Source organism: Chelonoidis abingdonii, chromosome 7 (assembly GCF_003597395.2).
Source record: "Chelonoidis abingdonii isolate Lonesome George chromosome 7, CheloAbing_2.0, whole genome shotgun sequence".
Taxonomy (NCBI): domain Eukaryota; kingdom Metazoa; phylum Chordata; order Testudines; family Testudinidae; genus Chelonoidis; species Chelonoidis abingdonii.
This window is the reverse complement of record NC_133775.1, coordinates 50795837-50813663: the sequence shown is the minus strand read 5'-3', so window position 1 is coordinate 50813663 and position 17827 is coordinate 50795837. Positions and strand designations below refer to the sequence as shown.

Here is a 17827-nt window from a genome sequence, read left to right as displayed (position 1 = left end):
GGGCCCAGGTCCCTCCCTCTCCACTCCCCTCCTCAAGGACAATAGTGGGGTAATTAAAATACCAATTCAGAGGCAAGCAATGGCGCCCTGAACCTTCCCCAAAGAAGAGAAAGTGCGAGACCCAGCATAACAGTTCCAGCAATTTGCCGCAGTCCTCTTGTTCTACAAACAAAGAGCATCAATGATATTTCATACACCATGTTATGAATATAGTTCTTATCTGTTCAACACAGTGGTTTTTGGACTTCAATATCTGACTAGCAAATCTGAATGGATTTGTGTGGTCCAGCCTAACATTTTTATGTTCTTCTCAGTGTGGAACTTAAGTGCAGTCCATCTGCATTACTGAGCACAAGGACATCACTGGTCTGAATTCACTCACAGCTTTGTGAGAGGTACAATTATGACTTCTGGTGAAGTGGACACTGAGGTTTATCTGAACAACAGTCTTTGAGCTGTTTCTTGCAATCCCATTAAGTTGTTAAGGTGGTAGATAAAGCCTGAATCTTTTAAGCACCACTCTCTCTCACCCCCCAATGCAATTGAAAGAGTTTCCTAATTAGATAATAGTAGGAGGATGTACCACCTCAGTGTAATACATCAGGTCATGCCACCAGCAGCTAATGGTGTTGGAGGCGGGGGGGAGCGATTTGTGCCCTTTTTGCCTGGGTGGGCAATCCAGAAATTAGGGTAGAAAAGTAGGCTGTAAGAAAGTGAAGAGTCACTATGTAGTTCAAGACCATCTTCCCCCTACAGGGTATGTCTACACTGGGGCTGAAAAAGTCTGTTCTTGGGCAGCTAGTCCCTCCCAGTGATCATGCTGCCATGGCTACACTTCTATTTTTAGCATGCCACCTCAGTCACAGCAGGCACAGGTTTGTCTGGAAGTTACACTTCCAACTTCAGTATAGACATAGGCATGCAGATGCTTAGAAGAGGGCCTATAAAGTGAGAGGAAGAGAAGGCTCCAAAGTCAAGTGTCATAGGACTGGACTGAATACCAGACTAGGGGACTTCTCTGTTACTTTCTTTTGCTTATAGTAGCTTTCTTTGATTTTCAGTTATATGGTGAGATGTTCAGCAGGTGTAAATTAGTGTAGCTCCATTGAAGTCAATAGAAAAATATGAATTTACATTAACTGGAGGTCTGGCTCATAAAATTTATCCATTGTGAAAAAGTATTTACTGACTATAGCTATATTTTGTTTCTGTGGAGTTGGTCCCCCAGTTTCATAGTGAGAGAGCAAGACAATCCCTGTTCCACTAACCAGTTAGGAGAAGAGAGGAGATAGCCCTACCCTCACGGTTGCCAGAAGAGATGGAAGGAGAGTCAACAGCCCTCCCAGCATTCAATGAGAAGCTAACCCAGAAGCTAATGAAACGTCCATAGCAAAAAGCTTTTAAAATGAACATACAAGTGCAGTAATATTGGATCTGTAATACTTCAAACATGACACGATGTACATTTATGTAAATGTACATGCAAATTAGATACAGCTCTCAGGCTTCTGGCAAGTTGCCACTGAAGCCCTGGAGGCTGCAAACTGTTGATTTTGAACATTAATCTAACCACTTACGCTAAAACGCCTGTATTAAAATACTATTGAAATAATGTATATATTGGAATATTTTAAAATCAGGTAAATATTGATACAAGTTTTGTGTAATACCCTTAAACACTTGGTTTCCAGTTGGCAAATAGTATCAAGAATGCTATGGCTTGATATCTTTATTTGGAGAGTGTCACAATGACAATATACTGTTGAGTTTTAATAGCAAGGCCTCCATCAGTTCTGTACATATTGTATTCGAGATTAATTATATCACAATTAACAAACCTGATTACATTCCTCAGAAATACTGGCACCAGGCCCTTCCTTGCACTGTACATTTGCATTCTAGAGAAAACAATTGTTTTGCTTAAGATAACATTATTTTACCCCAGCTGATTAAAAATAAAGATAACTTCCCCCCACCTTTGATGACATATGTTAGGTGTGGGATAGAATAGCTGATAAATTAGCAGCCTAATGCATCAAAAATTCAGTCCCATAAATTAGACATCAGGGATGGACAGAAAATGTGATTTATCACTACAATTTTCTTGTTGGGAATGTGAAAGTTGATATACAAATTTATCAAGTGTTAATTGTTCTGAGTGCAATGGATATCACCTTCACATTGTTATCTGAAAGGACAAACGGTACTTAATTAATATTTTCTGTTTCCTGCAAATAAGCTGAAATTCTTTTCCCTTGGAAGCTTAGAGAGCAATGTCCTATCTGTGAACTGGAAGCAGTTTAGGAATTCTGCGAGAGGGACACCCACTCTTGCACAGATTAGGAGATAAATAAGGATGAGATGCTCCCTGTGGAACTCCTACAGTGGATCAGCCATGGAACCCCTAAAGTGGATCAGAGCTAGGCTAATTCCTGCACACTTTACAAAGTCAGTAGCTTTTTCTTACTTCTTAACCCCTTAAGCAAGACCGAGGCAAGGATTTATAGGAGCCATTCTGTGAGCTCATTATCACTGTTGTTGTGGTTGTCTTCTAATATTTTGTAGCATTTACTAATGCGTCTAGGAGTGAACAATGCCTGGTCATTCAAATGTTTTGTAGTGCATGATTTTTCAAAGTACAGACACTAGTTTTTGTAGGTGATTCAGCAGGAATGGGATTTATAGAGTGATCTGAATAAGGTGAATGTGAAGGCTTAACAAACAGATTTTGAAAGGGCATTCTTAGCATAAGGGGAATCAGTGACAGGTCAGATATGTAGCCCTGGCTTTTATGATGTTGAGCCTAAATGGAAGAACAAAATATTCGATCTTGATGCATGGTGCATTAAAAAAAACAGTGAAATGACTCAGTGTGGATTGTGTGGTCAAAGTGATGGCAAAAAGCTGATTTGGTGGCAGTATTGCACCTAAATGCACTTGTATTAGCTATGTGGTCTTTATTAACTTTACTTTTTGTAAGAGAATGAAGATGTATGTCAATTCTACTTTGTATGCACAGGAAATTTTCAAAGGCTCATAACCCACACACAATTTTCACCTGTGTGTACAAGGATCCTTCTCCTCAGTAAGGTTTATTGCTATGCTAAGTTGCAGCTTTCTATCCCTCAGCCAGTTTGGTAGTAGAGCTATTCAAAACAAGTTTGCCATTAGAGATGGTTGGAAAGTTTTTGTCAAGGGATCACAAGGGTCATCTAGTCTAATCCCCTGCCAAAATGCAGAAGTTGTTATGTCTAAACCAGGGGTCAGCATCCTTTCAGAAGTGGTGTACCGAGTCTTCATTTATTCACTTTAATTTAAAGTTTCACATGCCAGTAAAATATTTTAATGTTTTTAGAAGGCCTCTTTCTTTAAGTCTATAATATATAACTAAACTATTGTTGTATGTAAAGTAAATAGGTTTTTAAAATGTTTAAGAAGGTTCATTTAAAATTAAATTAAAATGCAGAGCCTCCCCCGCCCCCCCAGACTGGTGGCCAGGACCAGGGCAGTGTGAGTGCCACTGAAAATCAGCTTGCGTGCTGCCTTTGACATGCGTGCTATATGTTGCCTACCCTTGGTCTAAACCATCCAAGACACATGGTTATCCAGCCTCTTTTTGAAAACTTCTAATGAAAAAGCTTCTAATGAAAAAGCTTCAAGTAACCTCTTGAGGCAGTCTGTTCCATTGTCCTACTGTTGTTACAGCTAGAATTATTTTCCTGGGATTTAATCTGACTCTGATATGCTGTAATTTGAACCCATTGCCTCTCGTCCTTTCTTGCCACACAGGGCAGGACATCTCAATCTTTTTTATGGTAGCCTTTCAAGTATTTGAAGACTATCATGTCCTCCCCTTAAATTCTTCTTTTCCAAACTAAACATACCCAGTTCCTTCAGCCTTTGCTCATATGGCTTATATTCTTTCCCTCTGATCAACTGAATTATGACTCAACTGATTTTTTTTTTAATTCTATCAATTTTGATGAAAATTTGTTTATGAAAAATTGGCTAAACATTTCAAAAATGTCCTGGAACAAAAAGTAATGATTTTTTTTCCCCATTTCAGATGACTTCCTTTCAAAATTGACTTTACTTTATATTTTTTAAAAAAGGAGGGGGTCAAAATCAAAATTAAACATTTCAAATTTATAGCAACAAAATGTTTTTATTGAGCCCGAATGAGTTTAATTGTTGCTGAAGCTCCTGCTATTATTTATTTTTATATATATACACTACAGAACATGCATTACATGGCCTGTAAAAAATAACATGTTTCTGTGACTCCTGAAAAATTTGAAGTTTACTAAACTCCAGATGTTATCCTCTGTGGCAAGAAAAAATCTTGTATCTGAGTCCTAATCAACGTTAGTCTTTAACGTTATAATAATCTGTAATTCAAGTTTACATAAACTTCAGAAATTTAGATTTAAGGCTTAAAGTCACTGTGCTGCCAACTCTTTCCATTTTATTATAAATATTTTGAGTTTTTCTTTAAGTACCAGCATATGGAATCATTTGTTTATGTAAGCATCTGAGGGGCTGTAATATTATATATACACATCAGTTTCTAGTCCTGATGATTGTAGAGAAAAGCTTGAAATCATGATCCCTATATGCTCAAAAACCAGAAGGCAAAACCAAACTTGGACAATGCGTTATTTTTTTTTTGAAAAATATCATGGTTTTTAAGTTAACCTTTTGATTTCTAGAAACTTGGCACTTTTTTTTTTTTTAATTATTGTAGCTGGAAATCCTTAAGTCGTCTTCAATTCTTTAATATTGTTGAAGTTTTGGAACAGAAGATGGCTTTTCTTGCTGTGGACTGTAGTAAAAGTGCATGAATTACAGTGTTTAACTCGCATCCAGAGTTCTGATTTTATTTTTAATATCCACTAGTACCTTAACATTATTTTAATGTACATTTTCCCTGAATTTATTTTTATCATTTCAATACATTGGTTTAAAGAAATGGGGAAAATATCACTTATAATATTCATTTTAAAATCTAATATACATTTAACAGACAAATCAAGAAGCTGAAAATTGTGAAACTATGGCTAAGATTTTCAAAGCCATCTCAGAGATTGGATGCTCAATTTCCATTAAATCTAAGTCTTGAGTTTCCAACTTGGCAGTAATCCATTTATTTATTTGTGCGTTTATTTTAATTATTTGATCCATTTCCAACACATCACATAAAATAAAGATTTTAGACACTTTTTAAAGAAATATTGGGTTAATTTTTCACCCCTTCTCTGTTACCTAATCATCAAATAAATGTACCAGAATGTCATCAAGGAGCTCTAAATGTTCTGTGTCTAGCGGGGAAGGATTTCGCTGGCACAGACCCTGTGTAAGAAAGTTATAAGGCTGCCTTCAGAGGACCCACTTACTATCACTGACCTAGGGAATAGAGATTCCGAGCAACACTGTGGCCCATAACACAGACCAGGGAAGAAAGTCTAAATTATCCAGCATCTGGAACACATCAGGATTGGGAGTACACAAAGATGTCTTAAAGCAATCAAACCCACAGCTCCTCCTGGACTGTGAATTCTGGAGAATTTCACTCATGCTATTTTAGGCCCTGATCCTGTATGATCTGCCACAGGTGCAGGGATCTGCCTGTGAGGTGGGTTTTGTAGGATTTGGACCCTATTCTAACTGCAACATCAATGCAATTAGTATAAATAAAATGGTTGAGATATAAGATCACAACCTGGATATGACAACAGTCAACTCTATTTGATACCCCTCTAATTTAAAAGAGCCAAATGCAGTATTTTGAAAATTTGTGAAAAACAAACAAACATATTTCCTTCCTGTCAGTGCTCTTTCAGTTAGCATTAAGTTTTTCTAGTGAATAAAATTCTCTGAAAATGAAAATAGGTTATGCAAATGCTAACAGATCCTCAATCAGAGTGATAGTATAGCATAAATAATTTCATACACTGGTATTGTCACATATGACGTGTACCATTTTCTAGAGGCCTGCTGCAGTTGAATACCTAAATCGGACATGTGTGATCTTGAATACCTTCTTTGTAATTTGTAGATGTGTTGATGGACTATAGTTTCCATTTGTACGCAACTCATGAATGGTGATGGGGTAGGGGAGAACGAAGTGATTTTGTGCTGTTTGCTAAAAACTTTGTTATGTAGTTAGCACTCATTACCCAAGTCGTCATCTGCATCTGCCAGTGTTTAAATATCTGTTGATTTCTTCTGTGGGTCTTTTCAATATAAAGAAAAGGTCTCCTTTCCAAACCTCAGTGAGAAGTCTATTTTTAAATTTATTTCAAATCTGCATATTACATAACACTGAAGGATAAAAATAAGAAGACACTTTGTACTATGACACTGTAAATAAACAACTAATATAGCTGAAAACCAGAAATTGTTAACTAAAGGCTAATTCAAAGCCTCCTCAATTCAAGAGAAAAATTCCTGGTGACTTCAATAGATTCTAAAGTAAAAGCTTTATAATGAAGGCACCTCCTATTAAAAGTACAGTTCAATTTGCTTCTCTATGTCTGATATGAAATCCTGTCCTGAAAGAAGATATTTCTGCTAAGTCAACTCACGCTAACCATTTCCATTAAATATATGTATTATTTCTACACTTGTTTTAAAAGCACAGCTGGATAGCTGTACAAATGCATGGATATTGTTTCATACAATACATACACAGATACCTACATTACTTGGGGATGCAGAATCACTGGGGAAATCCTATGGCAGTTGAGTAAGCAGACTTGACACGTGCTTTGTGCTGGAATACTAGTGTAAAGCCTGTGTAATGGAGGACAGGATGTGGTCTACAATATTTTAGACAAATTAAATTGGGTCTAAAATTCTGTAGAATGAGAACATGAAAGGAATATATTTTTCAAAAATAGGCCTCCAAGATCAAATATATGGATGATGATGATGATGATAGATAAATAAATAATCACTGGGAAATTGCAAATTGTGTGTGAGAGTATTTTTACACACAACTGCATGGACAGCATTTGCAAGTTACTTAGGCACATGTTTTTTTTTTAAAAGTCTGAGAGGAAAACAATATGAAGTAAAACTATTTATCTGTGTAACTGAAATTATAGACCTTGCATCAAACAAATTGTGCATAATACTTAATTTAAAGTGCAGGACATGGAAATTAACTAAGATTTATTTCCTAACAAGTCTGTTTTATCAATGAAATCCCAGGCATGTTTGGTAAGGGGAGGATCTATTTAGTCTGTGAAAATGTTTGCAGGAAGACTCCAGAACAACTTCTCATACCTTGATGGCAGTGGAGGCAATCTGAATATGGTGAAGTCTACGGAGAGTACTGTCCCTGTCAATGAAATAAGAGGCTGCCAGTTGGTGCAGAGTCTCCAGAGTCACAGAAGAACTGTTGGTGCTGGGATCACTTCCTTCTGATCGCTTACTCAGCTTCCGCTTGTCCACAAAAATTGTGAGTGACTCCTCTCCTGTATAAACAATATATTAAAACAATCAATTACATCTTCCATATCTCTTATTTTGCCTGAAATATGTTGCAAGGCCAATGGTGTTAAAATTTAGTGTATAAAGTTAGGCTCCTAAGAAGGAGAGTTTTAAAAGCATAAGTGGCAGGCACCAAACTCCCATGGAAGATAAGGGCCTAACTACTATTTGTGGCTTGAAAACGCTTATGGGAGGTCAGGGCCTAACTGTCGTTTATGTCTTTGAAATTCTCCCTCTTAAGTCCATATTTAGGCATCCAAGAAAGAAGTCTAATTTCCAAAAATGCTGAGTACCAAGCATTTTCAAATGAAGTCAACAGAACTCTTTGGGTGTCCAGTGCTCTTGAGAATCATGCCACTTGTCTAGTTGCATCAGTTAACCACGTTTGAAAATTTAGGCCTAAAAATGTAATGCCATTTTTCTGGCACTTATTAGAAACCAGTTAGACATCAGAAGAAAATGACAATTTTCATATTTCTGTTTCCTTAATTGACTGTATAATAAAATGACACAATTTTTGTGTACTTCCACTGTTTCCAGTGGAGTTACATCAGGAATGAGTTTCCTTCAAGGGATCTAACCTTACTTGCTTATCCTCAGTATATATTTTTCTGAAGATTTAGTTTGCATGAAAGCTAGATTTAGAGGCTGTCTCCAAACCTTTACTTTTATTGTTTTAATTGCTTATACGGCTGAAAAATACCAGTATTATATTTAGACCTGACTTTATTATGATATTTTGGGGTTTTTTTCCTATGTCTTTTCATACATTTCTGGTCTGGACTCAAAGCTAGGTACCTTATTATATACATGGACTGAAGTGTTTGCTAGTAAACATTGTATTGGAACCATCTGTAATATCAGGTTATTACATTTTTCAAGGGTCGGGGATGACTAGTTCTCTCTTGCTGCCTTTGCACCACTGTAGCAACACAAAACTGAGCTAAACCCAATTTAGTCAACAAGTTAAGGTAAGTTTACAACTGCTTTACATCATCACCACTGAATAGTGCAAAGCTAGTGGAAGAGGTATCTTGCCTCAGGCCTCTTTTACATAACCTTTTGTAACTGGAAAAAAGACTTCCACAGTAGAGCTGTGTTTACAAATGCAAAGAGAAGATCAAAGAGGACTACTACATAAGAGGTTTACCTGTTCTCCTATTTCTTTCAGTTTCTTTTCTTATAGAAAAAATCCTACAGGTTTTAGAAGATTATGTCCCTGCTGTAGATTTGTGTAAGATTGTTAAAAACAGAACAGCCTCCCTCTGAATATCATTCTCTACTAAACTCTAAAATAATTTCTATAGAGCCTTTTTTGATAAGATTACTCTTAAATTTTAGAGGAAATTTCCATAAGGTTAATGATTGCTTCTCATGGAATAGGTGGTTTGTTTGTTTTTATTTTATTTTGATACTTTACAATGAAAATCTTTGTTCTGCTGACTTCTACGGGATGAAGATTTCACACTTAGTTTTGTGATGGGTTTAAATGAAATCATAAAATGCCACTGCAGAAAATAAAACTTAAAAGTAAGAATCTGGTGATGTAGTAACATTTCCTCCTGTTCCACACAAGTCCAAGTTAATCAAAAACTCATCTTTTAAGTCTTTGGTTACTAATTTTGGATTTCAGAGTTTAATCTGCCCGTGAATTGAATGAGCAAAACCAGTTCACCTTAACTTTAGATGCCAAATATCTACACAGACTACTGTTTCCTCATTCCCAGAAGGGAATCTCTCCCATTATAGTCAGAGTTGATGCTTGTACTAGTTTCATTGCATACCCATCTGTTGTGGTGGCATTATGCCCACTCACAAGATGGTATGCCAATTTCAAGTGGGCATATGTGCCAACAAATATAGCTGTAGAAAGATACTGTGTGAGATGCAAAAATTGACATAAACTCTAAAAGAATATACTGTTGGTGGCAATAATTCCAAATTAAGAACACGTTTCAGTGCAAGAGATCACATCTGTTGACATTTGTAAAGATTATACTATCAGCAAATACCTTTTGACTGGAAATGTCATTTCTAATTCTTCATTTGGAGAAGGAAAAGTATTTTCAAGTTAATCTAAGACAATCAATGGCCTCTATAATATTTTTCCTGAAGGCCACCATCCTGGAAATTCACACGCAATGCTAAATCCTACAGTCCATACTCTGCCCAAACTACCACAAATTGAAGGGGAATTTTGTCTGAGTTAAGACCAGCAATATTTGACCCAAAATACTGGTTTTACCCTGGAGCAGACAACTGTCACCTCAGTCTTACTGATGGATTTTCTGAAGTGGATCAAATGGGCAGAACCTGCCAGAATTCAGCCCATTGTATTTATGCTCTTCCTCCTGCCATTACCTGTAAGATGGATGTTTGTACATAGCTTGAGCTGCAAGGAAATGTGAATTCTAATAGCTTCGATAGATACTAGGATTGTTCCCCTCTAGTTCCCCAGTCTCTCTGTTATCATGAGTGGACACAGAATTACATTTTACTTAACTGCTGTTACAAACTGCTGTACATTAGTAGCAAATGTTTGTGGGAAGAGTCAACAGAGCCTATTGGATCTTCCTAGGATATAAAAGAGATGAGAATTTGGCCCCAAATTATTTTTAACAGATTCTGGCTTCAGGCTACCTATTGTCATGGTTCAAATATAGCTGTAAAATAGTTGTACAAATCATGACACAAAATTATAACTATGTTAAATCCCTTTACAAGATACAGAGTGACAGACTGAGTTGAGGGCTAAGCCTCAACCTTTTACTTTGTGTAATTACTCAAGCGATTTGCTGAGCCTTTTGTTTTCCATGTGACAACTTCTTCCTGACATTTAGGAGGGACAGCAACTACACAGCAACTTGTTTGAGATAAGTTACTGTCAATGAGTAAGGGAGTATCCAGTATAATGCATTGCAAAACAAACAAACAAACAAAAAAAAGTACAAAAAATCCCTGCAGAAATCAGGGAAATTCCCCACAGATTTTTCACTTTTCCTAAGTTTTCCCTTAGCCTTAATGAGGTGTTTTTTCCTTTAAAGTGACTATCACAATAAGCTTGATCGTCCTTCCATTTGAAATCAACAGCAAAATTACCAATCCATTGCAAGATAAATGACAATATCTCCTCAAGCTTGAGGAAAATCTTTGCAAAATTCCTTGATTTTCTGCATATTTTGCAATTATTTCTCTTTTCAATATCCATTTTAAAAGCCTTCTAACTGTTCTACAATAATAACTAGAGCTGATCAAAAACTTTTTCAGTGGAAAATTGGATTTATGACAGAATGGAATTTTTCACAGTCTTTTTGATAGAAAATTTAGGATTTTTAATGTAAAATTTCAGCAAAAACATATGCAAATTTCTATGGATAATATTGACCACAAAGAAAGTGTTATTTTCAAAAAAAAATCTGTAGGAAAAAATATACTTGGGACTTGGCTCTAGTTAGCATAACGTCCTATTGTCATAGTCTGGTTCAAGTCCATTCTTGCCTTGTATGAGGGATGAGGTGACGGTAATCATGGCAAGCAAAACATTGTGCTCATTCCTGTCTCTCTACTCTCAGGGTATGTCTACAATACGGAATTATTCCAATTTTACAGAAACCGTTTTTTTAAAACAGATTGTATAAATGGCCACACTAAGCATATTAATTCGGCAGTGTGTGTCCATGTACCGAGGCTAGTGTCGATTTCCGGAGCGTTGCACTGTGGGTAGCTATCCCATAGTTCCCGCAGTCTCCCCCGCCCATTGGAATTCTGGGTTGAGATCCCAGTGCCTGATGAGGCAAAAAACATTGTCGCAGGTGGTTCTGGGTACAGTCTCACCTGTCCCTCCATGGAAGTAGCAGACAACCGTTTTGCACCTTTTTCCCTGGGTGAACTGTGCAGATGCCATAGCGTGGCAAGCATAGACCCTACACAGCTCAAGACAGCAATCATGGACATTGTAAACACCTCGCGCATCTCTGCAGCAAAGCGAACTAAAAAGAACGACCGCAAAAACAAGTCGAGGAGGAGGCGGCTACGGCAGTGGCAGCGACGAGAGTGATGAGGAATGGACACAGAATCTCTCAAATGCTTGGAGATCATGCTGGTAATGGGGCAGGTTCTAGCCATTGAACGCCGATTTGGCCTGGAAACAAGCACAGACGGGGACCACATAGGTTTGCAGATGGTGGACGATTCCAGTTGGCTGCAAACATTTCACATGAGTAAGGCACTTTTATGGACTTTGACTTGCTTTCCCCTGCCCTGAAACAGAATACCAAGATAAGACAGCCCTCAGTGAGAGTTGGCTATAGCCTCTAGAGCTTGCATCCAGACAGACTACCAGTCAGTTTGGGAATCAATTGATGGGCAAATCTACTGGGGATGCTGTGAGCAAGTAGCCAAACAATCAATTAACTGCTGCTACAAAAGTGTGACTCTCGAAATGTGCAGTGTCATATGGATGGCTTTGCTGCAATGGGATTCCTAACTGTGGGGCATAGATGGAACCCATATCCCTATCATGCACCAGACACCCAGGCACCCCAGTACAAAACCGCAAGGGGGACTTTCCATGGTGCTGAAAGCACTGGTGAGATCACAAGGACGTTCCCAACATCCACGTGGGATACTGGGGGTAGGTTCATGACGCGCGCATCTTTCAGGAACACTAGTGATCTAACGGCTCACCAAGGGAATTATCTTCCCAGACCAAAAAAAACAGTTGGGATGTTGAATTGCCTGTATACCTGGGACCCCGCTACCCCTTGATGCCATGGCTTATAATGAGCAACCACAGCCAGACTGGACAGTAGTCAGGAGTTCAATACAGCTGAGCAAGTGCAGAATGTGTGGAGTACATGCATATTGGCTGTTTAAAGCACGCGGCGCACATTACTGGACTCGCTCAGGACCTTCAGCCAAACAATGTCCCATTGTATACTGCTTGCTGTGTGCTCAACAATCGCTGCGAGTAAAGGGAGGCCTTTATGGCAAGTGTAGCAGGCAAATCACCTGGCCACTGATTACGTGCAGCCAGACACCAGGGCGATTAGAAGAAACAACACCAGGAGCGGTGCACATGCAGAGAAGCTTGAAAACCAGTTTCATCATGGGCCAGGGTACGGTGACTGTTTGTATTGTTCTCCCTTGATGACCCCCTGCTTGATTGACTCACCTGTAAGCCACCCACCCTCCCCCTTGATTACCATTGCTTCCAAAGGAATACAGTCACTCATTTAAAATCTGTATTCTTATTACTTACTAGAAAAGGAGGAGAGAACTGACAAGATAGCCCTGGGGCGTTTGGGCAGGAAATAGGAAGGGAAGAAAAGTACAAAATTTCAATTATGACAGCCCTTCTTGAGACTGTCCACTGGGTGGAATGGGTGGATGCATGGACCTCCTCCCACGTTTTAGTCATCTAGTGAGTAAGGGAGGCTAAGGACATGGAAGAGGAGCGGTATATCAGGGGCTGCAGCGCACTCTGTGTCTGCTGCTGTTTCTGAGCTCCACCACAAGATGCTGAGCATTCCGTTGATCACACACAGCCCCAGAGTTGCATTCCGACACCTCAATCTTCTGCCATCACTTCTCATCTTGAGCTCTTCCTATCTCACGTTGTCCTCCTGTCCTCAGGTCACTGGTACCTTCACTGACTTTGACAACCAGTGTCCTTCCACTCATTCAGATGAGCTCTTTCATTGGCGGCACTTCCGTGATTCCCGAAGAACATTTCGTCTCACGTCTTTTTTTCCGCCACTTTATCTTAGATAGCCTCGGTATGAGGAGGAACCTGAAAAATTTGCATGCTGCAGGAGGAGGTAAAAAAAGGAGAGAAGTATTTAAAAAGATACTCTTTCACGTGAACAACACTATTCACATAACATAGCACATGGATTTCACTACAAGGTTGCATTTGCATCTTAATATTGAGTGCCTGCAGCTTTGTGTTAGAGATCCAACAGACGCAGGTTCCGGCATCAAATCGCTGCAGGCGGCCATGGGTAAGCCATTGTCTTTCGGCTTACTGCAGCCTTCATATATCCACGCCCTCCTTTCCCAAATAGCATAGCAAAGCTCGTTAAGTGCTGGGCTCTTCCGTTAATGTGAGGCACACATCAGACAGCTCCTCCCCAAATCTCTGGGATGATGCTTTACCACCTCCCCACCAAGTGGCTGTGGTATATGGAAGATCACTGGCTAGCCACACCTCCCCACACGGAGTGGCTGTAGCAGAGAAGACCGCAAGCTAGCCCATGAAAGAAAGCAACTGCCAATCACCCCCTCCTCCTCCCCATGCTTGCTAAATGCAGGAAGATTATCTTTTAAGCCACAGGCAAACAGCCCAACCATCAATCTGTCCCCTAAATTAAAATTCCGCGATATTCAAACCAGGTACCATGAACGATATCACTCTCCTGAGGATAAACAAGCACAATAAAAGAACAGATGTGCTTAAGAGCCAGCAAACACCGGACCAAAACGCAGCTAAGCTTTGTATGCAAATGACAAATACTTGCTACAATGCATGGCGTGGTCAAGGTATACCTACCATGAAGATGAATAAGGCGCGCCCTGCAGCCAGAAACTCGAGCAAAGGCTTTTAAAGTACCTACGCAGAGAGCTTCATGGAGATATCCTTGAGGATTCCAAGTCCATCCCCAGACATAGTTAACAGATTTCGCAGTCAACTTAGCTGGCCGCGAAATGCATCCCAAGTCCTCAGGGCAAATTATATCATTAAAAAATGCTGAGCTTTTAAACCATGTTGTAATTATTTAGCCAAAGTCACCACTCAGAGGTCAATTCCATGGCTTCAAATGTGGCTGGGATAGTGGCTTTGAGATGGCTGAGAGGGTACTTCTGTCAAGGCTGAGAAAGAGTTCCTGGCTGTTGAGGAGAGAACAGAGTGCTGTTGCCTCGCAAGCTCATCCTCCTCTTCCTCCCCCTCATCTTCTCCATCTGGGCAGAATCCCATGGCAAGGCTAAGATCCCCCACGCAGATCCACAACAGGGGTGGGGTGTGGTGGCAGGATCCCCCTAGATATGGCATGCAGACTCAGTGTAGAAGCGCATGTTTGCGACCTGCCCGACCTTCCGTTGCTTCTTGTTCTGGTGGTACTGAGCTCCTACGTTCAACACTGACGACTGTACTGACGTCCATGCTGTGCCTCTCTGCATCATGGGCTTGGAAATTTTTCAAAGTTTGTTTCATTTCGTCTCTTTGGAACGCGATTTCTGTTAGCATGGAATTCTCTCCCCATACAGCGACAATCAGACATCGTGGCCATCCATGTCTGGAAGCCTTTTTCATTCTCCGAGACTGCATTGTTACCTGTGCTGTGAGAGCTCTGCGTGGCACCTTGCTGATCCGCTTCTCTCACTGGCAACAGAAATGAATCAAAAAGTTTCGTGGGCTTTTCTGTCTACCTGGCCAGTGCATCCGACCAAATCGCTGTCCAGACGGTCAACAATGGCACTGTGAAGGCTCCCAGAGGCCAATGCCATCGAATTGCGGCCACACTAACCCTAATCCAAAATGGCAATACTGATTTGAGTGCTACTCCCCTCGTCAGGAAAGAGTACAGATATCAGTATTAAGAGCCCTTTATATCAATATGAAGGGCTTCGTTGTGTGGACAGGTCCAGGGTTAATTCAGTTTAACGCTCCTAAATTCGGTATAAACCCGTAGTGTAGACCAGGCCTCAGTGTTCTGTTTCCTGAGAAGTACACTTTATTTCAGATCCACTGTAACGAGCTTGAAAAGAGCTGAATATTTTCACTGAATCAAATCAAACAAAACTATGTTGTGTCCAATGTTAAGCTCAGGCATGCAAGAATCTAGAATAACGTTGATTCAGAGACATGCTGCAACTGTTTAGACAAGAGGATCTAACAACATTTTTCTCCCTTAGCTCATGATAAAACAGATATAACCGTACACATTAAAATGTATTTATTAATACTGCCTGGGACTTTCAAAGAAAACTTAAGGAATTAGACATCCAGTTCCCATTCAATTTTAGTGGGATTTGCATGTTACTTCCTCAGACTCTTTTGAAAAGCCCAGCCATTATCATAATTATGTACATTTATATCCCAGTAGCACCTAGAGGCTTCAACCAAGTTGGGGCTCAATTCTCATAAGCACTGTATAGGCAGATAATAAATGATAGGCTCTATCTGAAAGAACGACTCACAGAGAGGAGAAGTGAAGGACTGGATGAGCTTTACATTGGATAAATAAAAATGGCTTCTTATAATTTAATACTCGATTCTGCCCCCCCTTTCTCACTATGAGTAGCATCTTGTTCATTGGGCAGTCCTATTTGAAATATATGGTGACTACATGAAGAATTAGGTGATGCTCAGCTTGAGAAAGACCGGGTGGGGTAGAAACTTGTCCTACGAAAGGAGGAAACATCGCATGGCAAACGAGTACTTTTCTGGAAATGTTTGTAATTGATCCTGAAATCTATGCTGTGTATAATGATAGGATAGCACAAAGTATCATATATGTATATGTCTAGGTTGTGATGAAGAGTTTTTAAGAGAATCCAGGACTATCTTCCCTCAAGAAATTTGGGATTGATTCTCCTTTACACTAAGGTCCCCATATACTTGGGGCCTTAGAGTGCGTGTAAATGTCCATTTTAGGCCCTTTTACCAGTTAAAGTGATGTAAAGGGCCATTGGTGTAAATGAGTGTCAGGGCATTTGTTTGGGAAAATACCTGCCACAAGGTGCAATATTTCAAAGGTAAAATAACTCCTCGTCAGAAGTATTCTTTTGAATGCAACTCTGGCAAGACTGATTTGTCATTAGCCAGAGATGGGGTGATCTACATTCAAAAAACAAACAAACAAACAAACAAAAAACAGAAAATCCCCAAACCTTTCTTCTGTTTGGTTCCACAATTGGAAGAAGGGGCCTCCCATCTACAGAACATGTCTGCAGACTTTGTAAATTAGTTTTAGTGAATCATATCTAATTTATGAGACAGTTTAAATTAACAGACATGCACACAACCAAGTCTGAATAGACTTCTCTGTCATATCTGAAACATGGATGAATTTTTCTTACTAGCTGTAGGCTGCAACCATGAAATAAACTCAGAAGACATCTAAGCATTAGCTAAAAAATAGATGTGATTTAGAAAACTATTCAAGGTTATGAGTCTTAAGAACTGAAAAGGATTAATGACAGTGAATAATCATTTTTTTCTTTCTTTCTTTTTTTTTTTTTTTGTATTCAGCATCAGATCCACACAGCTGTGCTTCCTGCAGTCTCTAAAAGCAGTATTTTCTCTCTGGTTTACAAAAGTCAGGAGGCAGATTGCTTCAGTTTCCCAGGGTAAAAAAGAAGTAGAATAAAAATACATTTTGTTCCTGCTCACAGAATAACTCCATATAATCCAGTAATTGGTTCAAGAAATTAGCAGACCCTCTATGCTGATGCTTTATTACCATGGAGTTGCTGTCATTAACAGATATTTGTCAACGGGTAGTGACTGACATTCATACTATAGATTGACCTTCGCTCAATATAGTCTGATGTCCCCTCAAGCCCTGGAATTTACAAGACTCTTATTTAGTCTATATATTTAATTATTTCTAGATTCATAAAACATATTTTCCAGGATTTATATTTGAAATTTAAACTCTTCAACTGAAACAAATTTTCTGCATACTGTCTTTCAAAAGAATGCCTGCAAAACAAGAGTGGGTGTTTGAAAATTAACATAGAGATATAACCAATTTGCGTACATTTAACTGGGAAAAAGCTGCACAATAGCTTATAAATGGCATTCAAAAGTAAAGAATTAAAGCTGTTTGGGTCTTAAGAAAGTCTTCAGGAATTATTTAAATAAGAAATGCAAATAGCCAGCATTGATACAAGTAGACATAATAATACTGTAACAATTATAACTAAATATAAATGTCTGTGGCTGGTGAAAATGTATTTTTATAATGTGCAACAATAAATATTCAAATGATTAAAGTACTTAGAACTATTATCTGCCTCAAATAACTTAGATGTGTTTTTGAGCTGAAAGACTATCTTCTTATACCATCTTCCTGGTGGTAATAAAAGGATCATAAAGCTGTGTTTCAAATTATAGTTAAAGACTGAAATGTTATAGGTATGAATTAAGTGATACTGTCAATAAGCAGGAAGATCAACAATTAAATTTGCAAGACAAAATTTATTTTTTATTTATACATGTGCTCAATAATGATCAGTAGAGCTCTGTACGTGTGTGCCTCTCGTATTTGATGCAAAGGTTGTTCATCTGTGACTTTTTTCAAAGGTTCTTATTAAAGAGAAATCATAG

The 17827-nt window shown here is 38.9% G+C and overlaps 1 protein-coding gene across 4 annotated transcripts in view; it reads right to left on the bottom strand.

Moving 5' to 3' along the window:
• The window catches only part of BRINP3 (BMP/retinoic acid inducible neural specific 3), a 348258-nt gene that overhangs the window by 121740 nt on the left and 208691 nt on the right, over window positions 1-17827 (bottom strand). For all 4 annotated transcript variants that reach the window (XR_012656261.1, XM_032768511.2, XM_075067860.1 and 1 more), the window contains exon 4: window positions 7288-7478. Coding sequence is in view for 3 of the 4 variants with exons in the window: in XM_032768511.2 (XP_032624402.1) it covers window positions 7288-7478 (191 nt within the window). In the remaining variant the exon portion in view is untranslated. The remainder of the gene's footprint in view (window positions 1-7287; window positions 7479-17827) is intronic.